Consider the following 25,998-nt stretch of genomic DNA (forward strand, 5'->3'; position numbering starts at 1 on the left):
AATTTTGACTAACGTTTGAAATTGTAATGGTATTTCGTTTCACAAGCTGTCTGACTGAACTGGGGTGGGTTTCCCGAAACGTTCGTAGCGCTAAGTACTTCTTAACCTCGTACGTTTCATACGAGGTTACGAAGTACTTGGCGCTACGAACGTTTCGGGAAACCCACCCCAGTTCGCTTGTATTACGTTTACAAATAAATTTACAAATAATACCGCGCAGCTACACAAACGTAATGTCAGGAGATACTGTCGCGACTCCTACTCCTCACGGTGAGTCTTGCCCTTTAAGTGACACTGGGGGGCGGCGACTGCGCGCGCCAGGGTTGCGTTATCAATAAAGTTTCCCTCCTCTGGATTTTTGGATTAAGCAGTTTCTGCCTCGGTTACCGAACCTGCTTCAATACATTGTTACTGTTAAAAATGCACTTCCAATAAAGTGAGTATTGGAAAAATTTATTTTGCTGCTGAATGTAACTACTAAAGTAACTTGTAATCTAACGTAGTTACTTTTAAAATCAAGTAATATGTAACGTAACTAAGTTACTTTTAAAAGGAGTAATCAGTAATCAGTAATCGGATTACTTTCTCAAGGTAACTTAGCCATCACTGCTCTTAGATTGTAAAGCTGCTTTGTGGCAACATGTGTTGTAAAAAGCACTATATTAAAACATTTGACTTTGACTTTGCTCTCAGTCTGCTCTTAGTCTGCTCAGTCTCTACTCTGTCTGCTCTTAGTCTGCTCTCGGCCTGCTCAGTCTCTACTCGGTCTGCTCTCTGTCTGCTCAGTCTCTACTCGGTCTACTCTCGGTCTGCTCTTAGTCTGCACTTGGTCTGCTCAGTTGGTACTCGGTATGCTCTTGGTCTGCTCAGTCTGTACTCCGTCTGCTCTTGGTCTGCTCAGTCTGTACTTGGTCTGCTTTCGGTCTGCTCTTAGTCTGCTCTTGGTCTGCTCAGTATGTACTTGGTCTGCTCTGTCGGCTCTTGATCTGCTCAGTCTGTACTCTGTCTGCTCTTGGTCTGCTCTTGGTCTGCTCAGTCTGTACTCGGTCTGCTCTTAGATTATAAAACTGCTTTGTGGCAACATGTGTTGTAAAAAGCTCTATATTAAAACATTTGACTTTGACTTCGCTTTCTGTCTGCTCTTAGTCTGCTCTCGGTCTGCTCAGTCTCTACTCTGTCTGCTCTTAGTCTGCTCTCGCTCTGCTCAGTCTGTACTCTGTATGCTCTTAGTCTGCTCTTGGTCTGCTCAGTCTGTACTCGGTCTTCTCTTGGTCTGCTCAGTCTGTTCTTGGTCTGCTCAGTCTGTACTCGGTCTGCTCTTTGCTCTTGGTCTGCTTTTGGTCTGCTCTTAGTCTGCTCTTGGTCTGCTCTTAGTCTACTCTTGGTCTGCTCAGTCTGTAGTCAGTCTGCTCTTAGTCTGCTCTTGGTCTGCTCAGTCTGTACTTGATCTGCTCTTAGTCTGCTCTTGGTCTGTTCAGTCTGTACTCAGTAGGCTGTGGCAACATGTGTTGTAAAAAGCGCTATATAATAGGGCTGTCGCGGTGTAAGAATTTCCACTGCGGTAAATTAACAGGGCTCCACACCGCGATATGCGGTATTATCGCCATTTTTGTTGTTTTCACAAACATATCCTGATTTAAGTGCTATTATAAACACGTTTTTATTGCAGTTGTTATTAAGAATATTATATTTTTATAACAAAGCCGACACAGTTGTAGGACAAATTAAACAGTCCTTATTGTTAAATGCAGAGCACGTAAGGCTAATGACGCGCAATAAGAACACTCCTTTACTCTTTCATGGAAACAAAGTCCAGCTTATAGCCTACGATTGATCTGCGCTGTGCAAAGAAGGCAAAAAAACTTGATCACATGAGATTAGAATTCGTTTAAAAAAAAGAAGGAAAACGAAACCCTTCCTTTAGTAATAAAGTCTAGGTTTAGTCCGGCGTTATCATGTCCTTGTTACGTGCTAGGAAAACCAACATGTTCACCTTATGTGGTTTCAGAGAGGATCTAAGTGGGGTAACAATGTTTCCGGCAGCACTAAAAACTCTCTCTGGTGGTGTGCTCGTTGCACAAATACACATGTACTTGCGGGACACTTTAGAAAGCAGAGGAAATCTAACCTGGTTGTCGCGCCACCAGGCGATGGGATCTGCGTTAGGGCTCGTGCAGGTAGCTCGAGCTCGGCATGTGCGCGAGCTCTCTTAGTTTCCCCGTTTCACAGCAACCTTTCACGCACAGATTTTGCATATTGCCTCGTCTAAATTGTCCGGCTCTCTCTTTTCATTCGGTTGAAAGCTGAAATGCTCCCAAACTGGCGAAGTCACATTTGGTTTTGCGACCAGAGTAGCCGCAATTGTTTCCATAAAAAGGCCACTCAGAAGCAACGGATACGAACGTTTTTAAATAGTAATTAACATCCACCGCACACGCAGCGAAGTGGCTTACGTGTAAAACAAGAAGAACCTTGTGGAAAAAAAGAAAACACGAACATCGCGGTGTGACGGTTGCTTGGAATTCCCTGCGGTTGGCAGGTGAATATCGCGATATTACAATATTGCGGTTATTGCGACAGCCCTACTATATAAAAATTTTGACTGACTTTGCTCTCAGTCTGCTCTTAGTCTGCTCTCAGTCTCCTCAGTCTCTACTCGGTCTGCTCTTAGTCTGCTCTCGGTCTGCTCAGTCTCTACTTGATCTGCTCTCTGTCTGCTCTCGGACTGCTCAGTCTCTACTTGGTCTGCTCTCAGTCTGCTCTTAGTCTGCTCTTAGTCTGCTCTCGGTCTGCTCTTAGTCTGTACTTGGTCTGCTCAGTCTGTACTCGGTATGCTCTGTCTACTCTTGATCTGCTCAGTCTGTACTCGGTCTGCTCAGTCTGTACTCGGTCTGCTCTGTCTACTCTTGATCTGCTCAGTCTGTACTCGGTCTGCTCAGTCTGTACTCGGTCTGCTCTTAGATTATAAAACTGCTTTGTAGCAACATGTGTTGTAAAAAGCGCTATTATATTAAAACATTTGACTTTGACTTTGCTCTCGGTCTGCTCTTAGTCTGCTTTTAGTCTGCTCTCAGTCTGCTCAGTCTCTACTCGGTCTGCTCTTAGTCTGCTCTCGGTCTGCTCAGTCTCTACTCCGTCTGCTCAGTCTACTCGGTCAGCTCTTGGTCTGTTCTTAGTCTCTACTTCGTCTGCTCAGTCTCTACTCTGTCTACTCTCGGTCTGCTCTTAGTCTGCACTTGGTCTGCTCAGTCTGTACTCTGTATGCTCTTAGTCTGCTCTTGGTCTGCTCAGTCTGTACTCGGTCTGTTCTTGGTCTGCTCAGTCTGTACTTGGTCTGCTCTTGGTCTGCTCAGTCTGTACTCGGTCTGCTCTTTGCTCTTGGTTTGCTTTCGGTCTGCTTTTAGTCTGCTCTCGGTCTGCTCTTGGTCTGCTCTTAGTCTGCTCTTGGTCTGCTCAGTCTGTGCTCGGTATGCTCTTAGTCTGCTCTTGGTCTGCTCAGTCTGTACTCGGTCTGCTCTTGGTCTGCTCAGTCTGTACTTGGTCTGCTCTTCGTCTGCTCAGTCTGTACTCGGTCTGCTCTTTGCTCTTGGTCTGCTTTCGGTCTGCTCTTAGTCTGCTCTTGGTCTGCTCAGTCTGCTCTTGGTCTGCTCTTAGTCTGCTCTTGGTCTGCTCAGTCTGTACTCGGTCTGCTCTTAGATTGTAAAGCTGCTTTGTGGCAACGTGTTGTAAAAAGCGCTATATAAAAAATTTGACTGATTTTGCTCTTGGTCTACTCTTAGTCTGCTCTCAGTCTCCTCAGTCTCTACTCGGTCTACTCTTAGTCTGCTCTTAGTCTGCTCTCGGTCTGCTCATTCTCTACTTGATCTGCTCCCTGTCTGCTCTCGGACTGCTCAGTCTCTACTCGGTCTGCTCTCAGTCTGCTCTTAGTCTGCTCTCGGTCTGCTCTTAGTCTGTACTTGGTCTGCTCAGTCTGTACTCAATGTGCTCTTAGTCTGTTCTTGGTCTGCTCAGTCTGTACTCGGTCTGCTCTTGGTCTGCTCTTGGTCTGCTCAGTCTGTACTCGGTCTGCTCTTAGTCTGCAATGCGTCATCTTGGTAAACAGGCAGCACGCAGAGTGTCGGTTATTTTTGAATTTGATATTTTATGAGGAAAATGCTTAGATTTAACACAGTCTGCCGACCAAATTCCATGGAAGGGCTGCAGCTGTGACTGTTATGCTAAACACTCACTGTAAAGAGGCTCTTGTGGGGTGAGAGGGTAGATGGAGCTGTCAGCTTATTTTCCTGCTTTTGGGGAGACATGGGTAATCTTAAGAAGAGCAATAAACCACCCAGTGATGGGCGTTATTAAAGGAGCTTTCTCCAATGTGAGATTGGTTCAAACAGCAGTGGGAAAACTTTACAAGAGCTGACCATATATTTTGAAATACTAGATTTGTTGTTACCTCGGGCACATGTGCCTCTGGCCTACCCCACATGAACTTCTCATACTACTGCGTATGTTCCACCTTCAGTGTGATTCTTTATGCTGGCAACAAGCATGGTCCACAGTTTAGAATCGAGGGACTCACTTGCTGTGCAGATGCACCTCTGAAGTTAACATAAAATATGGTGATGAGGCTGTATGTGGTGCTGCATCTGAAATACCTACAGAAAGCTGGTTCTTCTCTTATGCCAATCGCTAGATAAAAGCTGTCTGTGAAGCCTGCTTTAAATAGACCTGTGGCCTCAAGCCCAGACAGTCTTGTGCTGTTTTTGAGGAGGGACTCTACACTAACTGCATGTGGTGTTTTTTTAATTTAACTGCATGCAGTAGGAGATTTGGGCAGATTCACCCAACACCTGAAACCAGCTGCTTTTTCTGTGGCTCTCATGTGCAGTGAGGGACAGAAGATTAATTATTCACACTGCCCATGAATTTTACATAAAGAGATCCCAGCATAAGTGCTGAGACACTTGGGGAAAATAAAGAGGTCATTTGGAATACCCTCCTGATGCCACATTGTCTTTCTCTCCCACTTTCTTTTTCTTTCTCTGTGTCTCTCTGTATCTGTCTCTCCCTCTAACTATCCCTGCCCTCCCTCTCATTTTCTCTCTCTGTCTTTCATGAGGACTGGATTTAGTAATTGGAAATATATTAAAAACGATTACTGCAACTCTGTTAGTCAAACGACAACATTTGGATTATGCAATAAGCAACCAGGCACATATACACCACAAATTTTGTTGTTTGTTTATTGCTTTTAGCTTATCCATATGCAAAAGGAATTTTATTAATCATATCCTGGAAATATCCCAGAATACTTTTTATGCACAGGAGGGGGTTTGCTTCCTGCCAACCTACAAGATGCATTCATCAGTAGAATAGGTTCGCTTTCAGCTCCTTCTGTACAGCACATGTAATATGGAATATAACAGTTATAACGGTTATGGGATAGAAGGCCATTATGTGCTTTGCCACAGTTTTTTTTCAGACGATGTCTTGTGATAAGGCTGAGTGACTCTATCATCTCACATATAACCCTTCATTACATCTCTGCCCAGTTCACTGTTTACCTCACTAAGAACACCTCACCTCTCTCTTAGTCAGTCTTCTCTTAGTCAGTCTTCGGTGACGATGATCTGTTGAAGCACAAGTATGAATAAGTATGGTCTGTCTGAGGTTAACCAGGATGAGCTGTAGGTTAGTCAGTCCTGGTGAAGGGAGACATGAGGAGGATGAGACCTCATTCATTTCACTTTCTTGTCACATGGTGCATAAGTTGTATTTGAATAACCCATTCCTCTCACCCACTAAAAAGTCAACAAGATTTGCTGCGTTTTTCCTTTCCCACTGTCCTAATGGTGATGAAACATCATCTCATGTTCCCGGATTTTAGAAGTGAGTTAACGTCATCCTGGGCTAAACTCACTTGAAGATGCCAGGTTAAGCAGCATTTTTGGATCTAAATAGGGTCAGGGAGTTGGCTTTACTAAATCCTCTCCCATGAAACCTTCTTTGGCATCTCACGTTGCTTCCTCGCGCAACCAATAGGAAGAAAGTCCAACTTTGCTCCCATTGTTGGGTTGCTGCTTCTTTTTTTTTTCAACTGGAAAGAAACGCTATCATGGCTAGGCTGGCACAGCAAGGGAGGTAGTTCTGTCACCGATCTGTTTAGCCAAGCTGGGTTTACTGCAACCTACATGGAACCCACTGACTGCTCTCATGAACAAAATCAGTATCACATTGGTTCTGTCATGTTTTGCATTATGACATTTTCTTTTTATGCAATTTTTTATTGGTTGCATTTCGCCCACGCTTTGGTTAGCTCCAGATCTAGCATAGCGTTTTTGCAAGCAAAAGCTAGAGCTGAAGCAGCTCAAACTAGAGCGACATTCATGAAAAAGGAGGCAGAAATTAAACTGGAGCAAGCACGTCTGCAAGCTGCGCTCGATTCACTCAAAGCAGATGAAGAGTTAGAAGCATGATGCAGACGTTAGAAGCTGGATTAATGGAAATGGGCTATGAGACAAGGAGTCATGCCTCTAGTGCAGATCTAGATGAAGCTAAAAGGCAACTTGTTACCAAATATGTGTTGGAACAAAGGAGTGTTAATACGGGTGCCTCTCCATATCAGATGACGAATGCAGACGTTAGCATGCCAATTACTCACGCTGCTACAGATCTACAATCGCTGACGAACCACATAGCTGTTGACTATGGCCTGCCTTCTCTTCTAAGAGTGCAGCGAGAAAACAGTCCGTCACCTCGCTCGAACAATGGTGATCCACCTGTACCTGCTCCGCAACGCTCTATCCTTACTGTGCCCGAACATAGTGATTACCAGTCCTTCAATCTTACCAGTGATCTTGCTAAATTCTTAGCTTGTAGCCACATGGAAACGTCAGGGCTCACCTCGTTTGACGACCAGCCCATAAACTACTGGGCATGGAAGGCATCATTCAAGAGTGCAATAGCTGGATTAGATTTATCCGCATCAGAAGAGCTGGATCTTCTTGTGAAGTACCTTGGCAAGGACTCAGCTGAGCAAATTAAACAAATTAAAGCTGTTAACATCCAACACCCGCCAGCTGGGTTGTCATTGGCTAGGGAACGGCTCGAGGAGGACTACGGCTCACCTGAGGCTATAGAGCACATGCTTTTCACAAAGGTGGAAAAGTTTCCCCCAAGGTTTCCTCCAAAGACCCATGGAAATTGCGTGACCTAGCAGATCTACTGTCAGAGCTGGATTATGCCAAGCTAGACGGCAGTCTGCCAGGCCTGACATACTTGGACACTGCTAGAGGCATACACCCCATAGTGGAGAAACTGCCTCATAACATACAAGAGACGTGGATATCGTATGGTTCAAAATACAAACGCACCCATCTTGTCAACTTTCCCCATTCTCTGCGTTTGTGAATTTTGTTCTCACAGAGGCTAAAGCACGCATGGACCACAGCTTTAATCTCTTCGCTTCTTCAACTACACCTGCAAATGTGATAAAGGGCTATTCACACCAGTAAGCTAGAACGCCTGTGGCGGTCCACAAGATGCAAGTCTCTTCTACCGCAGAGCCGCCAACTGAAAAGGAGAACAGTGCAGTGAATCCAGGTAAACAGTGCCCAATCCACCAAAAGCCACATCCACTCAAGAAGTGTCACGGGTTCAGAATGAAGACAATGAATGAGCGTAAACAGCTGCTTAAAAGGTACTCCATCTGTTTCCGTTGTTGCTCTTCTAGTCAACACCTGGCTAAAGATTGTACAGTTGAAATCAAATGTACCGAATGCGAGAGTGATGCTCACATATCAACACTCCACCCCGGTCCAGCCCCATGGTCATCCAAAGCGTCTCCTCCCCCAGCAAGTCATGGCGGGGAGGATGACAAAGCGGACAGCCAAGAGGTTACTTCAAAGTGTACACAGGTGTGTGGAGAAGGAGTAAGCCCACAAGCATGTTCTAAAATCAGCCTAGTCAATTTCAAGGATGCAGGATGCCAAGAACAGTCCAAGACAATGTACATTATTTTGGACGATCAGAGCAACCGCTCTCTTGCTCGCTCCAAGTTCTTTGACATCTTTCAGATCAAGGGATCTTCGCATGCATACTCATTGAAGACATGTGCTGGGCTAACTGAAATGTCAGGAAGAAGGGCTTGTGGATTCGTCATAGAGTCAGTAAACAAGAAGCTGAGTCTTTCCCTACCTACTCTTCTCGAGTGTGATCAGCTCCCAAGCAACTGCTCTGAAATACCAGCATCAGAAGCTGCCTGTCACCACACTCATCTGAAGTATATTGCGGATGAAATCCCACCTTTGAATCCCAACGCCGACATCCTCCTCTTGTTAGGCCGGGATATCCTAAGGATACACAAAGTCAGAGATCAGATCAATGGTGTGGGGAACTCCCAATTAGCACAAAGGTTGGACGTGGGGTGGGTAATTGTCGGAAACGTTTGTCTTGAATCCACCCACAGACCACTCAAAGTGAATAGCTTCAAGACCACAGTGTTGGAAAATGGTCGTACAAGCTATCTTCGGCCGTGCAGCAGTCAAATCAATGTGAAAGAAACCTTTGCAGAGAAATCCAACAGTCATCATCAGCCAGCGCTTACTCGAGCATGCAGCTCGGTGACACCCCTCAGTAGTGAGAGCCTGGCACAAGGTATCTTTGATCGCACCCCAGACGACCACAAGCTCGGACCTACAGTTGAGGATATCGAGTTCCTGCGAATCATGGATGAGGATTTCTATCAAGATGACGTCAATAACTGGGTTGGTCCCCTACCTTTCCAGTCATCAAGACGACAGCTACCTAACCACAGACAGCTTGCCTATGACCGGCTCATGTCTATACGACAGTCACTGGACAAGAAACCTAGGCGCATTTCTTGGACTTCATGGAGAACATGCTCAAGCGACAGAATGCAGAGGTTGCACCACCGCTCCAGTGAAACAAAGAGTGCTGGTACCTACCTCTGTTCGGAGTCTACCATCCGAAGAAGCTGGGCAAGATCCGCATCGTCTTGGATTCCAGTGCAGCTTATGATGGAGTGTCACTCAAGGACGTCCTCATTACAGGGCCCGACCTCAATAACAGCCTAGTGTGCTTGCTCATGAGATTTGATGTCGCAGTCGACATCGAGCATGTTTTATTGTTTTGTGGTGAAACAGGACCACAGAGATTTCCTTCGCTTTCTGTGGTACCAGAACAATGACATGGCACATGAAGTCACCAAATATCGGATGAGAGTCCACACTTTCGGAAACAGTCCCTCACCTGCCGTCGCTATCTACGGCTTACGAAGGGCTGCTGAAGAAGGAGAAGCAGTTTGGTCCTGCAGCACAAAGATTTGTTGAACGCGAGTTTTACATGAATGATGGGCTAAAATCATTCAGCACTGAAAAAGAAGCCATCAGTGTTGTAAGGCAAACTCAACAACTGCTTGCAACCTCAAACATCAGGTTACACAAGCTCACTTCCAACCAGCCTGCAGTCCTGGAAGCCTTTCCGCCTGTTGATCGTGTGCAAAACATTGAAGATTTGGATCTCTTTGCAGATGACCTGCCTATCCACCGCAGTCTGGGACTGTCCTGGAACATCGCTATAGACACATTCACCTTCCGGATCACCTGTGAACAGAAACCTTTTACACGAAGAGAGGTGCTGTCGACTGAACAGCGTCTACGACCCATTAGGGTTCTTAGCCCCAGTCACCATTCAGGGCAGACTACTTTTAAGGGAGCTCACCAACCTGGCATGTGACTGGGACTCACCTCTCCCACACCACATGGAAGCAGAGTGGATGAGATGGAGAGACTCATTGCAAGACGACCTAGAGGAACTTCAAATTCCATGCGTCTACACACCCATTTCCACATCAGGGGCCCAGTGAAAGGAGCTTTGTGTGTTCGCCGATGCATCAGTGAAAGCTGTCGCTGCAGTGGCATACATCAGAGTCTCATCTCAAGAGGGGCACGTAGAGACGGGCTTTGTGTATGGGAAAGCGAAGTTGGCGCCTCGACCTGACTTGACAATCCCAAGGCTGGAACTTTGCGAGGCAGTGCTCGCCGTGGAGATGGCGGAAATGATAACTGCAGAGATGGATGTGACGTTCGATAATGAAGTATACTACACCGACAGCAAGGTAGTGTTAGGATACCTCCACAACCAAACACGGAGGTTCTACGTTTACGTGCACAACAGAGTCCAATGCATTCGGCACTCACCATGCTCTGGACAGTGGAGATACGTACCTTTGGACCTGAATCCAGTGGACTACAGATCTCGCTCTGTGCCAGCAGCCCTTTTCAGCAGCACAACATGGCTTAAAAGACCAGCCTTTCTCACCAAGTCATCTCTGTACCTCTCCGAGCCCCAAGAGACTCACAACCTCGTTGATCCTACGGTGGACTCTGAGATACGTCCCCAGATCACAATAAACCTCATACACATCCTTGAGGATACTGTGAAGCCAGGGCGCTTTGAACTCTTCTCCAAGTTAAACACTCTTATCAGAGCAGTAGCGCACTTGATTCACATCGCTCGTACCTTTTCTCGTGCTACTCCCACCAACAGCTGCAGAGGTTGGAACATCTGTCCACCTTCAGTGGAAGAGATGACACAAGCTAAAGTGTGCATACTGAAGAGTGTCCAGGGAGAGTGCTATCGAGAAGAGATCAAGTGCGTACGAGAGAGCTTGAACATTTCTTTTTCAAGCAGCTTGTGAATACTGAACCCGATTCTTGACTCCGATGGACTGTTAAGAGTTGGAGGTCACATAAGAAACCCAGGCCTGGATTTGGATGACATCAATCCCATCATTGTCCCTGGCCGTCATCACCTGTCAGTGCTGCTCATACGCCACTACCACAAAGCTGTGAAACATCAGGGCAGGCATTTTACAGAAGGTGTCATTAGGTCAGCAGGCCTCTGGATAGTCGGTGCCAAATGAAGCATTGCCAGTCTTCTGTTCAAGTGCGTGACCTGCAAGAAGCTGCGGGGAAGAACAGAACAGCAACAAATGGGAGACTTACCAGCCGAGCGGCTGCAGGTAGCGCAGGTGACATATTCGGCTTGTGGGAGTTTACTTCATGCACTAGGGGGGGACACGCCAATTCCAAGAGATGGGCAGTGATGTTTTCATGCATGTGTACACGAGCCGTGCACATCGAGTTGATAGAAACGATGACTGCTAGTAGTTTTATCAATGCTTTGAGACGTCTCTTCGCCATACGAGCACCCGCACGTCAGATCCGTTCTGACTGCGGGACGAACTTTGTAGGTGCCTCGTGGGAATTGCAAATGTCCAACGCTGATTCATCCTCGGAGAGCGTAGAGAGATACCTCAGCGACCAGAACTGCACTTGGGTGTTCAATCCACCCCATTCATCTCATATGGGTGGAGCCTGGGAGCAGATGATCGGGATCACCAGGCGCATCCTTGACTGTATGCTACAAGGGCAAAGAACCCAGTTGACACATGAGGTCTTGTCTACATTTATGGCTGAGGTAACTGCAGTGATGAACGCTCGACCCCTCATCCCAATATCGTCAGACCCAGAGTCAACTTTAATCCTCACTCCGTCCATGTTCCTGACCTTGAAGACATGGTCCGCACCTCCTCCCCCTGGCAACTTTGAGGGTAGGGCCAGGTACAAGGAAGAATGGAAGAGTATCCAAAATCTGGCTGACATATTTTGGGGCAAGTGGAGGCACGAGTATCTCCACACGTTGCAGCTCCATCAAAAATGGCAGGACAAGAAGCCCAGCTTGAAATGCGGAGACGTAGGTCTACTCAAAGATTCTCAATCAAAAAGAAACGAGTGGCCCATCGCTGTCATCACAAAGACTTTCCCAGTACGCGATGGACTAGTCCGGAAGGTCGAGGTAACTACTGCAAGGGATGGCAATAAAAAGACTCTTGTCCCATCACAGAAGTAGTCCTACTACTGTCTGAAGAATGCATCAGCAATGTAGATAGCAGACATGTGAACAAGTCACTAAGTTGCAAGTAACAAGTAAGTCTCAAGTCTTCACAATCAAGTCTCGAGTCAAGTCCCAAGTCAATACAATCAAGTCTCAAGTCAAGTCCCAAGTCAATACAAGCGAGTCTCTAGTCAAGTCCCAAGTCTTAAACTTCAAGTCCTAGTCAAGTCACCAGATGTAATTTCAATATTTAACACAATTGATGCAGTTGATTAGTAGTATATTAAGTTAGTCAGACAAACTAACGTTAGGTGTTTGAGGCGTTTCGGTTCACTTGAGTGAGATGTCGTCGTCACCTAACCCCCACCCCCCCGCCTCAGTAACTTTTGTTCGTCCGTCCGTTCGTCAGTCTCCCACGGTCCCCGCTTTCGAATTATCGTTGGTGCGGAGCGCTCACACAAGTCAAGTTGCTCATGTGGACCCTTGTAAAAGTTAATTTCCAACCCTTTATTTATTACATCCCAGCTAGCTAGCTAACCGTTATAGCATTATGTGAAATATACATAGCAGAGACTTACTTTTGTTTGTGCAGCCTCAAATGTCGAACAAAGTTTAAAGTGGCTGCATCTCCATCTCTTATCCTGACTCCACATGTCTTGCATGTCGCAGTTCTTTTATTCACAACAGCATAATCTTTATAGTTGAACAGGATAATTTTTGGGAGCATGTTGCTTGTCCTCTCCGCACAAATTCAACACTGCTGCCCCCCCTCCCCTACCCCTCTCGGTTACGAATAAACTGAGCTGAGCAATTCACATTTTACAGCACCATTTAATACAAAATGATCCAGTTATGTGATTATATATTACTTATTTATTATGTTAAAATAAGGATTTCAAGTCTTTTCAAGTCTTAAAGCTCAAGTCCGATTCCAAGTCCAAGTCAGTAAAGGTAAAGTCTAAGTCAAGTCGCAAGTCTTCAGGGATGTTGTCGAGTCAAGTCACAAGTCATCAGTTTAGTGACTCGAGTCGGACTCGAGTCCAAGTCATGTGACTCGAGTTCACACGTCTGGTAGATAGTTAAATGTGGGTTCTTATAGACCCCAGACAGGGAGTGTCATGTTTTGCATTATGACATTTTCTTTTTTTGCAATTTTGTATTGGTTGCATTTCTGGTTAGACTAATATACCTACTTTGCTATCATTACTCTTATAAAAACGATCTGAGAGACTTTTATTTCGGCAGCTCAGTCGAACGTAAGTTTAGTTTAGTTTCGGTTTTGACCTTACCTGCAGCGGAGACAGCCGCCTTGTCCGCCGCTCCTCATTTTGCTACAGTTCATGCTTCCATGTTGTTTAAGCAACATCTGTAAATATTTTGTTCATACGTCAATGTTGGTGGGTTGAAAACGCAGTTAACAGAGAAGGGAAAGGAACCAAGTATTTTTCCTTTTTTTTGACGTGGCGAACACATCAAGCTTAGCTCAAGTCTCAAGTCTCAAGCTACAGTGACTAGTGTCTACTTTTCCTATATCTGATGTATGTTTGTATTTCAGTTTCACAAAAAAGATTTATTCAGTAATGATCACAAGAAAGAATCTGCTTCTGTGGATTTTCTGAATCTCTGTTTAGCTGCTTGGATAGCTACCTTCAGCGAGGCCAAGACAGGTTCACATTCTCTGTATTGTCACTACAGTGTTGGGTCTATGCCATTTGTAGCTAATGCTGAGTGACAAGTCTAACAGAGATCAGGTGAATTATTTGGATGAGCTGTTGTGCTCAGCATGTTGGTTTGGTCACTCAAGGCCAAATTTGAGCTCAGAAAGAAGCAATCTTTGGGTTCTGTTCTGCCCAGGTGTGAAATGAAACCTAAGCCCCAGACGAGTGCTCACAACCTGCCAGCTTTGCTCTCACTTCCATGAGAACACCTCCTACCTCTCACCTCCAGTCCTGTCCGAGACTGCTCTATCGGTCACCTCTGCCTCTGTCCCTTTCAAGCAGCCATATAAAACCTAGCCACCTAAACATATCCCACATCAGTTGGCTTGGTGTGTAGGTTCTTGCGCTGACCTCCAGAGGGACCCAGTGATGAGGGAGAAAGGTCAAAATTCCTCCTGTCTCTGTTCCTTGGTGTCGGGAAGCATCTGCAGCTTGGCAAAACTACGGTCTCACCTTGAGTGCCATCTAAGAGATTTCACGTTTCCCTTGTTCCAACGCCAAATATTTTTTACTCCAGTTCACAAAGCACCTGTTCTGTCAAAGCATGTGTGTCTAAGCATCAACATATGAGCCACCAAACGTGGGAGAGGAAGGCAGTTCCCTATTGAAATCCATACTGTTAATGTTGGGGTTGTTCATGTGCTTTCGGTTCTAAACTGTGGCTGCATGGAAGCAATTCACTTTGTGCAATATGTTCTTTAATAAAGTTGTGTTATGTTTCTAATAATAAAATCACAGTAGCAATAACAAATGCATTGAAGATGAAATGGGCGATCTAGCCACTGTCAGCTTCACCCTGCAGGTCTCTTTAACTGGAAGCTGTTTCACTGGCTTACACCAGCATGGCATTGAAGAATATGGGCCTATACTACAAGAGCAATGGTGGCATCATGGGCCATTTGAAACGTTGTTAAACATGTTTGTGTGACAGCTAGCTTGACTTCACCACATTTGTTTATGGGATTTTATAAACTGATCACAGTCATTCCTTCAGTAACTCACTTAATTTCTACAAGATTTGGGATGGACTAAAATGCAAGTTCTCTGTGCTTGGAGTCCGCAGGGCGGGGTGTGAATATATGTCACCATATCATATGCTGTATGAAGTGATTTAAGTGATAGGAAACATCAATCAATCAATCAATCAATCAAAGTTTATTTGTATAGCGCTTTTAACAACTCAAGTTGTCGCAAAGCAGCTTTACAGGGTTTACAAGGTTAACAATACTATGGGTCCAGAACCCTAATGAGCAAGCCAAAGGCGACAGTGGCGAGGAAAAACTCCCTATGATGTGGACATGAAAACTCCCTATGAAACATAGAGTTAGGCATAGTTACAGCCCATGCCTGTAGCCCTCTTGCCCAAGGAACAGTGGTTATAGGCATAAGGCTGTTTAAAGTGTTTTAAAGAATCAAGTTCATGTCTGTTTGGTTGAGCTATAAGCCTTTCAGGCTTTGGAAGCACTGTGATATATGCAGGCAGAAGCAACTGGGCTTCAGGAAGTGTTGTATCTGCTCACAGGAAACGGGCATTCTGATAGGCCTGGCTCAGGAAACAGGCTTTCTGATAGGCCTGGCTCAGGAAACAGGCTTTCTGATAGGCCTGGCTCAGGAAACAGGTGTTCTGATAGGCCAGGCTCAGGAAACAGGTCATCTGTGGTGAGGTCGTCTGTGGCGAGGTCGTCTGTGGTGAGGTCGTCTGTGGCGAGGTCGTCTGTGGTGAGGTTGTCTGTGGTGTGGTCGTCTGTGGTGAGGTCATCTGTGGTGTGGTCATCTGTGGTGAGATCATCTGTGGTGTGGTCATTAGTGGTGAGGTCGTCTGTGGTGAGGTCATCTGTAGTGTGGTCGTCTGTGGTGTGGTCATCTGTAATGAGGTCGTCTGTGGTGAGGTCATTAGTGGTGAGGTCGTCTGTGGTGAGATCATCTGTGGTGTGGTCGTCTGTGGTGAGGTCGTCTGTGGTGTGGTCGTCTGTGGTGTGGTCGTCTGTGGTGAGGTCATCTGTGGTGAGGTCTTCTGTGGTGTGGTCGTCTGTGGTGAGGTCATCTGTGGTGTGATCGTCTGTGGTGAGGTCGTCTGTGGTGAGGTCATCTTGGCTGTGACTTTGGTTGTGGTGTGGGGCCTCCACTCTGCTCCTCCTGCTCCTCCGTCCCCCACACCTCGCCAACCAGCAAAAGCCTCACCCAGTGAACGAGATGGTCGCCTAGCAACACAGTGCGGAGAGCACCCGCCAGGCCTGGTTTCATTGGCAGAGCAGTTAGGAGAGCCAGCTGAAGGTTGGTGGAGGAGTGCAATGGGGCAGGACTTAAACACCTCACAGGAGAGGACGCTGTCGTTCCCACACACTGCAGCACAGGCATGGTGTGGAGTTGGCGTAGCAGCCTCATCACTGTAGACGTATAGATGTGTGTGTATGTGGGAGTTAGCCCCATGTTTTGCGTTGAGGTGGTAACGAAAGGTGGAAGTGCTCCTGTGATAAGCGAACTCCTTCCTACATAAAGTACAAAGAACATTATTTGTGTTTGTACTTCCATCTGGAAGTTTCTTATATTTAAATTTCCCATCCACCAACGTAGCCTCTTCAGTCATCTCCATCATGCTCATCTTACTTTTGAAAGGAATGCATTTGATTTGATCTGTCCAGGTGCCATGCTCAAAGATAAGCCCATGGTGGTTAGCAGACAAACAGCCTCAAATGAGCACACAAAAGTGGTCAGACAAGTCATTAGCAACAAGTTAAATGTTCATTGGAAATCGGTACACATCATGACTGGGTTAATAACAGTACATTTGCCTGGGTTCAAGTCCCTATCTGAGTTGAGTTTCCATGTTCTCCCTGTGTTTGCGTGGGTTTCCTCCAGGATCTCCGGTTTCCTCCCGGGATCCCCCCGATTCCCTGACAAATTTTCCCTGAGTGTGTGTGTGTTTCTCTGTTCAATAAAAACAGTTGTCTGAGTGTGTGTGCATGAATGTGTGTGTGCTTGTATGCCCAGTGGTGGATGGTGTTCTGTCACTAGGGTCTGTCCTCTCTCCCCTTCCTGCACCCCATTCAGTCCCCCAGGGGGCTGTGGATCCCGGTAGAGAGCACGCTGTTCGCAATTGGCTGCCGCTTCTCGCCGGTGTGTGTGTGATTGGTTGTCTGAGACTTGTACCTGTGTTAAAATTGTAAAGCGCCTTGGGTATCCTGAAAGGCGCTATATAAATTGAACATTCATTCATTCATACATTCTAGCTTCACCCAGTAGACTATGAGAACCCATTATATATAAGGTTAAAGTTAGATTTGGGATTAGAAATACCACTTAAAACTAGTGTGTTCAGGTGGTCACATACCCAGAACCATTTGAAAGTCATGCATTTGTTTCCATGTATGAGTTTATCTGACCGGGTACATGTCACAGTCAAAGACCTTTATAGTTATGAGCCCCACATTTTAACCTTGTCCTAATTTCAATTAGATAACAGTGTTTGTGTTTAACCGATTCTAGTGGTTGGGTGGGGTTTTAAAATGCAGCTTAACGAATAATAACGTTTTCAGGTAATCACATAACCAGAACCATTTCACAGTCACACTTTAGATGAGTATCCAAACTATTTTCAGGCAAATGATAAACAACATGTAAAAAAAATAATCTTCCCTGGGATAATTAATAACAGTGCCATATGTTGTTTACATTTTTTCTTTCTGACCTCATCCAGTAGATTCCACAAGAGCCTTTTTGTATTGTTATTGCTATGGTTGTGTTGAGACATACATAAAAACTTATTTATTGTGTGACCTCAGACCCAGAATCACTTGATATTTGTGGTGTCAATTGCTTGTCTAGGTTCCTTCATGAAAGACAGGCCTTCAACTGTTCACCCAGAGGTTTGTTAGCCAAATCATGAACATCGTCTTAACTGATTTGATGATTAGGAGAATAAATATCAGTGTCATCACCTTGTAGGCTCAAGGAGAACCTATTTTAACCAATGTTACCACTAGGTTTACGGTCAAGGGTCTAGATTTAATGTAAAGTATCTACTACTCTCGGTAGCAGACAGCAAACATCTAACAAAACAAAAAAAAAACGTTTTGTCATCCACATGACAAAGAATGCATATATACCAACAATAAAAAAATGATGAGGAGCATATCAGTGTCAATGAATAAAAATAAGTTTGGGGTTAGAGGTAGGATTAGAGTTGGGTTACGTTTGGCTTTATGAATGGATTGGGCTTAGAGGTAAGATTGGAGTTAGAGTTAAGAGTTAGAATTTTTTTTTTATGCTTGGCATTAGGGTTCAGATTAGGGTTGTGGTTAGGTTTATGTTTGGTGTTGGTTTGGGTTTAGAAATAGAGTTTGGATTGTGTATGTTTTCATACTAGTGGTGGGACTTTAACGCTTTAATTTCGATTAATTAATTGCAGGAAAATTAACTAACTAAAAAAATTAACGCATTTTAACGCATGAGACACTTTTGCACCGTGGAATGTTTCTCAGTGCACGAGTTCCAGACATACAGATTATATGGACGCACAATAAGATGAGCATGATGGAGATGACTGAAGAGGCTACGCTGGTGGATGGGAAGTTTAAATATAAGAAACTTCCAGATAGAAGTACAAACACAAATAATGTTATTTGTACTTTATGTAGGAAGGAGTTCGCTTATCACAGGAGCACTTCCACCCTTCGTTACCACCTCAACGCAAAACATGTTGGGGCTAACGCGCAGGTCAGTAATGATAACTTAACTGTAAATGTAATCCTAGTACGATAGGTTGACCAAACGTCCGTATTTCCCGGGACATGTCCGTATTTCACATTCTGTCCCGGGTTTTTTTTTTAAGTGAGAAAATGTCCTGGTTTTTAAATTACCTTCATTGGACCATTAAGACTGATTAAACTTTCGCGAGTGACCGTAGCGCGCGACTTTGCACACCTCGCGCGAGCGGCGGAGGCGTTTAAACTTGATGCGTCACATTATTAAGTTGGCTTGTTTGCAGTGTTGTTCGCTCTCTGTGGTCGAAGATAAAGGCTTACAAGAAGCGCTGCAAATTGCGTCAACTGATGCAAGTTACCAACTGCCATCCAGAAAGACAATGTTGAAGAAAATCCAGCAGCTGTATGATGAGGAAAGGGAAGTAAAACAGGTTATTGTGAAGAGCGTCACAAATGTGTCTCTGACTGGGGATCACTGGACCTCTGTTAGCAACAAGAATTATCTTGGTGTGACAGCTCATATTATAGATGATGAATGGAAGATCCAGTCATTTGCTTTGAGCATGCAGAAGACCACTTCTCGGCACTATGGAGATGTCTGTGGCAGAGGCCTGGGAAATTAAAGAAAGTCTACCATTTCAAATGGTATTAAAAAACATCTTCTGATTTACTTCAATTCTTCTTATTCTTCCAATATCCTGAGCAAAACTCCCAAAATTAAACAACATTTTTGGTCAGAATTTCCAGTGTTCTGAAAACTGTTTGCTTTGTTTTCTGCACTCATCTATTGGTCTGTGTAGTAGACTGGTGGAAAAATAAACAAGATGAAGTTGAAGTTTATGATTATGTTCATTGATTCATTCATCATTCAAACTTAAATGAATATTTCTCGTGTTAAATACTGAAATGCAATTAAAATGCGATTAATTTCGATTAATTAATTACAAAGCTTCTGATTAATTTGATAAATTTTTTTAATCGCGTCCCACCCCTATTTCATACACATTGCTTTTTACCATTTTGGTTGGTCTGGAATCACACTCAGCACACACACACAGTAATAGCTCAGCCTGATGGATAAGTGTATATGAATCCGTATCTTTGCACAGTTAATGTGTTGAGTGATGGGTGCTGATGTATAGATCCATACGAGTGTTACATGTGCATATGCTGCCGGAGCCTGCTCAAAAATATCCACATTCAGCACTAAAACTTTGATTGTATTGAGAAGAATTTATGAATCTCTGAGCTGTTTCTGGCTCACAGCTGTTAAACTTAATTGCTCAGAGAGAGAGAAAGAGAGAGGGAGAAAGAGAGAGAGAGAGAGAGAGAGAGAGAGAGAGAGAGAGAGAGAGAGAAGAATCAGTTTCAATATACACTGCAGCATAATGCTAATGATAGTTTAGTGATACATTTGAGGATTTTCTCTCAGACTGAATTGCACAACGGCATTACTGAATCATTACAGTAATTCATCATACACACCCCTGCTGGCATGTAAAAGTGCCTTACACAAACATGCATTCACAGTGAACCCCACCAGTGAGCAGTTAGACAAGGCTAATTGACACCTACTCCCTAGCACGTCTCAATTTATTCACGCCCTCTAGTGGATGCAGTATGACATTGCAAACCATGACGCATTTTCATAACATTGTATTGGAATGTTTTTTTTTAATAGTAATTAGGTCATCTTGAAATGGCCTTAAACTTTAAAAGCCTTCTGTCACATGGCCAGGTCAACTGACACACACACATACAACACACTTTCATGTACACTGATAGCGTTCACTGTACATTCAGTGCTGTGTGGTTCACGCTCTGAGGGGTGGAGGCTCTGTTCTGCCCCAGGTCCCCATCTGCTACTCCACCCATGCTGCTATATGCTCCAGTTCCCCTCCTGGCTGTGTGAACTTGGAACACACAAATGCACGTGCAAACACACAAACACAAGAAACGCACGTTCTGTTTAACACAAAATCTTCACTCATGACCCGACTCACCCACCTTAGACTTACACCTTAGACTCGGAAGAAGTTGATACTCATACAGGTCACAACATCCATCGTCATGAAGCAGCTTCGCAAATGTTTGGGTGCAGATATCGAATGAGCAAGCAGAGTTGACTTCAGAAAGGAAAAACACCCTCACACAGAACTGGTGAAGAAACCTGGACAGGACCAAGACCTCAAGACCCTGTACTCCTAGGTGGGCCACCATATAAACCATAGGTGTCAAATTCCCGGCCCATAATACAATTATATCCAGCCTTCGAGATCATTTTGCATTGATCTATTATTATTGTTATTAATAACCCGGCGACAACAGCTGCCTTGCCGAATGATACATTCATGTTACTGGGAGCACATCTAGCCCTTAACAATGGAGAAAAGAAAAGTTGATTCTGAAAACAGAGCCTTTGAAAATCGGAGGATGAGTATATTGTGGCGTCGTGTTCATAGCACTACAGTTGGTCATTAGGGGGCGGAGCATTCATGATGCCCAGAATGCTCCCAGGTTCCAACTTAATCACCATTATGGTGATTGCTGGGTTTAAGGAGTCTGTGTGTTTTCAATGTAAACCAGTTTTCTCTCTCCTGATACTGTTCTGTTTAACAGAGCTGGTATCGTGGTGGGTTCAATAAACAAATAAAATGAGCAGTTTCCTTTCTCTGGTTTCTTCCCTTCACTACAATACGTTTATTGACATTTTCGGTAAACCCGTGAGTCTTATTTGTGGAGCTAATGTGGTTGCAATTGAGGAATTTAATGTAAGACGGCACTTCAAGAAAAAAACATCAGGACAAGCTGCAAAACCTGAACGCAGACCAGAAGCTACAGTACAGAGAGTAGAAGAGTTTAAGAAGAAGTTCGAATTACGACCTAAAGTGTGCTTTGAGTTTTGGCCCCCACTGCAATTCCTCGCGACTCTGCTTGGTTTTTAGATTTCTGCACCCAAACATTGTAAATCTGCTTCATGACAACAAACATTGTAAAAAGGTGCAGTGAACTCATATGTTCACCTTCAGATGTTTCAACCTGGGTAACGCAAACAAAGTACAAATCACCTGGACAACAGGCAAAAAGTACATTTCATGTGAAATTTCCATTTCTCCCTTCCTATTCTTTCAAGGCAGGAGTGTTTCCAGTAAGTCTGATGTAATGAGGAGCAAATCCACCGAGAGATTAAGGAAGGAGGTTCTCTAGGGAGAAATAGCAGAGTATAGCTCTCTCTCTCTCTCTCTCTCTCTCTCTCTCTCTCTCTCTCTCTCTCTGAAAGACCGGACAGGACTAAACTAACCACCCCCCCCCCCAACAAGTCCTGAGGCTGAGGTCTCTTTATATAATCTAAAATAAGCTGTCACTACATTTGTTTGCTTCAATATTGTATGCAGGAAATAGGCATACAGTCTTCTCACATTGTCAAAAAATGTGTAGAAATGTAGTTTGATTTCAGCAAATTCTTATATTAACTATGTTTTTCAGGTATTTCATATGTTCTGATAGACAAATGATAAATGATAAAGTAAGGTTATTTATGATAAATGATAAAGTAAGGCTCTTTATAAGCTGCTGGAGGATGAGTAGATCTTTAAACTCATACATGACATTTCTCTCTCTCACATTCCTCAGGGAGGTGACTCCCGCCTCAGGTACCCAGCGGACCACCACGGTAACGTTTAACATGCCGTCCACCCCTCCTACCAGCCTTCCTCCGCACGGCTCCAGCCCCATCTCCTCTCCACCCGACTCGGGCCCCGCCTCCATTCGTGCCTCCTCGCTCCCTGGCTCTGCCTCCTCGCCCACCCTGACGGATGTGTTCAGCCTGCCGACCCCACCCCCGGGTGGGCCAGAGCAGCGGTTCAGCCTGGGCTCGGCTAGCAGCCGTTCACCGTCTCCACTCACGCTCCTTCAGGCTGCCTCCCACAAGCCCTTCGCCAGCAAATCCGTCCCGCTGTGGACCAAGCACGATGTAGCCGACTGGCTAGAGAGCCTCCACCTGAGCGAACACAAGGCCGCCTTCATGGACAACGAGATCGAGGGCTCCCACCTCCCCAGCCTGCAGAAGGACGACCTCATAGACTTGGGAGTGACCCGCGTGGGCCACAGGATGAACATAGAGAGGGCCCTCAAGCTTCTATTGGACAGATAAGGGGGCGGTCCAGTAACTGCTCCGTCCATCCGTCCCTCTCCTCCGTTCTACGGGCCGGGTGCGAACCCAGCAGGACCAGGACAGGAGGATCGCTCCGCCAGGTCTCTCTGGTTGTCCCGCTAGTCCGTCTCGCTGCGCTGTTCCGTTCCCATGGCGAGGGGGCCACCTGAAGGCGGTTCCTGCACTGAACGTGTCCCAGAGATGTACGCGTGCAAGGGTTCTGCACTCCTGTGTCCATAGCAAGACAGACCACCAGTTTGTGAGGTGAAGCTCCTACTGCCCACACTGCTTTGGACTTTGGACTTTTTACGACCGCCTGGTGTGGGTCACCCTGACCAGCCCGGGCAGCCGAGCTCCTTTTATATCTTTGCTAGAGTTTCTTCAGAAAAATATTTCTTCACTTAAATGTCCTATTTATGGATGCAGCATCTGTATAGAGCTAACACACTTTGGAAAAAGAAGAATTATCACTTTTTTTTCTTTCTTTTTTGCTTCTTACTCCTGGTGTGTGTGAGACCCTAGCCAAAAATGTTGGCATTCTGGTCAAGCAGTCAGACCAACACGCACGAGCACACACATTACCTACACAACAGCACACAAACACATTGTTAGCTATGTTGTTAGCTATGTCCACTCTAAACTTGTCGCATCAGGACAGGGGTACCAGTGTAGCAGCCCCTCCTGCATTGCATGTGTGTGTGTGTGTGTGTGTGTGTAAGTGTGTGTGTGTGTGTGTGTGTGTGTGTGTGTGTGTGTGTGTGTGTGTGTGTCTTGTGTGTGTGCCAGCCAGATTGCCGCATCTTGGAATGCTGGAAGAGGAAATAAGTCCGATTCATCCTGGTCTTCCTCACGACTGTAGGCGAGCAGGAGGCTCATTTCACCTCATTATCTGCTCAAAATAACTATGAACAAGTGCCAGTCCTTTACTTCACCTTTCCTGTCTGTCACTTACAGGATCTCTATCTCCTGACCACCTCACTACTACCCCTCACTACTACCCCCTCACTACTACCGCTCACTACTACCCCTCACTACTACCGCTCACTACTACCCCTCCCTACTACCCCTCCCTACTACCCCTCACTACTACCCCTCCCTACTACCGCTCACTACTACCGCTCACTACTACCCCTCACTACTACCCCTCACTACTACCGCTCACTACTACCGCTCACTACTACCCCTCCCTACTACCGCCTCACTACTACCGCTCACTACTACCCCTCCGTACTACCCCTCACTACTACCCCCTCACTACTACCCCTCACTACTACCGCTCACTACTACCCCTCCGTACTACCCCTGACTACTACCCCCTCACTACTACCCCTCACTACTACCCCCTTCCCTCCTGTCCCCTGTGATCACATCACAATCATTTTCTGAGCTTTTTAGTCGGGCATGTCAACCATTTTAGTTTTTTTAACCCATGTGTAGCATTTCCCTGTTATTAGGTCATTTTGTAAAGGATTCAGCTTCCCTGACTTTACGACCAGTCATTAATGCCTAGGACACTCTTGAACAGCAGTTGTAGTGGTAGCAAGGACAGAGTATTTTCTGCTGTAGACCTGGGGGGAGACTGGCGTGTAAGAGACGCTGGCTCGCTTCCTGACGCCTCTCCCCCACCTGTTGCCATGTGGCAACAGTGAAGCCCGATAGAAGAATGAAGGCTGCTGCTATTTTGAACCTGACACAAAGGAGACGTCGGAGAGCCGTACGGCAGACACGTCACTGTGCATCTCATCACGTCCTTGTATCGAGAGTTGGCAACGACACTAATCTGTGTTGGCCAGCATTAGTTTAAAGTCTGCTGGCAGTGTAAAGATGAAGCTATCTCTCATACAGAGTCTTGGTTAGCATGAGGAAAGTTGATGTTCAGGAAATGTTGGATTCATGTTGGATCATGAAGCTGGTGCCATTAACAACAGAGGTCACACCAGTGCTGGTCTGATCCAGGTTTGACTCACTAACAGCGTTTCAGAAGCTGTTTCACAGATGATCACAGATCCGGCATCATCAGGTATTATGAAGAGTGCAAAATTCCCATATGGGGAGGTGTTTTATATTTGCATACTTTGAACCATGTGAGATGTGAGATACGATGTGTGATACTAAACGTAGAAAAGTATTCAAAAGATACATGTATCGACAGACATACAATTTACAAAGTAGTACAAAACTCCTGACTATGAGGTCCAGCCACGTTTCAGCAGTACGATTAGACAGGTCACTTCACGTCGGCAGTTAAATGTCCATTAACAACTGACCTCTATGTGCCGTTACTCTCAGCACCACTAGAGGATTGTGGGAGACTTTATGATTTTCTTCTCATTGACTGTGAGCGCTCACCTGACCCGCCTCCCCAGCTGTGTTGTGTGAATGGTTTATTAGAGATTTATTCTAGATAGTTCTTTGCTGGGAAAGGGAGATGTACAGGCCCTCTGGGAACGAGGACCCAACCACGTTACGCTGCTTCGGGTCAACCCTTTTTAAATAGAGATTATTTTAAAATAGCAGAGCATGAAAGCAAAAAGCACAGTATTTTTCATGATTTATATAGAATTATATGGATTTTATAAAGCTACTGACTGAAACAAGGTCACCTAAAGTGTGGTTTGCCAAATGTTTTAAAAGTATTTAAATGATATAAGTGAATTTATTAGATGAGGTACCTTAAGAAGCAATATTTACACTTTATGGATTTATTATTTTTTTGTGAATTTCAAGTTCAAAATCTATCACACATCCTGAACCCTGTGATTTTTTAAATCTAAATAGTTATCAGTTAACTGCTGTGAAGGAAGTTTGCAAGAAAGAACAGGACACAGATCTAATCTGCATCTGACATGTAATTTTCTTTAGAAAATTACAGCTCAGTTTCTGTTAAATGTGTGTATATCTGACCAAAAACGTCACACACTGTAAATGTATACATGATTCTCAGGCCACACCCTAGTGACTGGCCTGTCCAGACATTTACAGTGTAAATTTATATAAAGGTATTTAAAATGATTATGTGAAGAGCTTATGGAGCAACATATCACTAAGTTACTAATTTCTGTGTGGAAATGTAGGTTTAAGTAGTAGTTAGGGAAGAGCGCGCAGGTGTCTACACCCTGTGGCTCTGTTTGTGCTCTGGAATGAGCTCAAACCCCAGACCTGCCCAAACCCTAGCACAATGACTAACCCGTTCTCCCTTTTAAAGCTTCTATTGATTTATTAAACCGTTTCATTTTTTTGTATTCATATATATTAATCCTTCTCTCACTCTTATGTAAAGCCTGTGTTTATGTTGCTATAATGTCGTGCTATCCAGATCCTCTTGTTTAGAATCACTGAAATGAAAAGAGTAGTTCTTGTAACTGCACTCACCCCCCAAAATCCTCAATAATTATTGTATGGCAACCAAAACTGACTAATAAATAAATATAACATTACTGACCTACTATGTGAGTATTCACTGATGTCTTATAACTGTAGCATATGTACATCAGCGCCCTCTCCTGGTTAGTTG

At 44.9% G+C, this 25,998-nt stretch overlaps 1 protein-coding gene across 2 annotated transcripts in view; it reads left to right on the plus strand.

The window, feature by feature from the left end:
- The window catches only part of LOC143490607 (SH3 and multiple ankyrin repeat domains protein 2-like), a 203,531-nt gene extending 177,610 nt beyond the window's left edge, over nt 1-25,921 (plus strand). For both annotated transcript variants that reach the window (XM_076989141.1, XM_076989140.1), the window contains exon 23: nt 21,965-25,921. In XM_076989141.1, coding sequence (XP_076845256.1) covers nt 21,965-22,484 — 520 coding nt within the window. In that variant the 3' untranslated portion in view covers nt 22,485-25,921. The remainder of the gene's footprint in view (nt 1-21,964) is intronic.
- The last annotated feature ends 77 nt before the right edge of the window (nt 25,922-25,998 follow it).

This window comes from Brachyhypopomus gauderio, chromosome 2 (genome assembly GCF_052324685.1).
Source record: "Brachyhypopomus gauderio isolate BG-103 chromosome 2, BGAUD_0.2, whole genome shotgun sequence".
NCBI classification, from domain to species: Eukaryota; Metazoa; Chordata; class Actinopteri; order Gymnotiformes; family Hypopomidae; genus Brachyhypopomus; species Brachyhypopomus gauderio.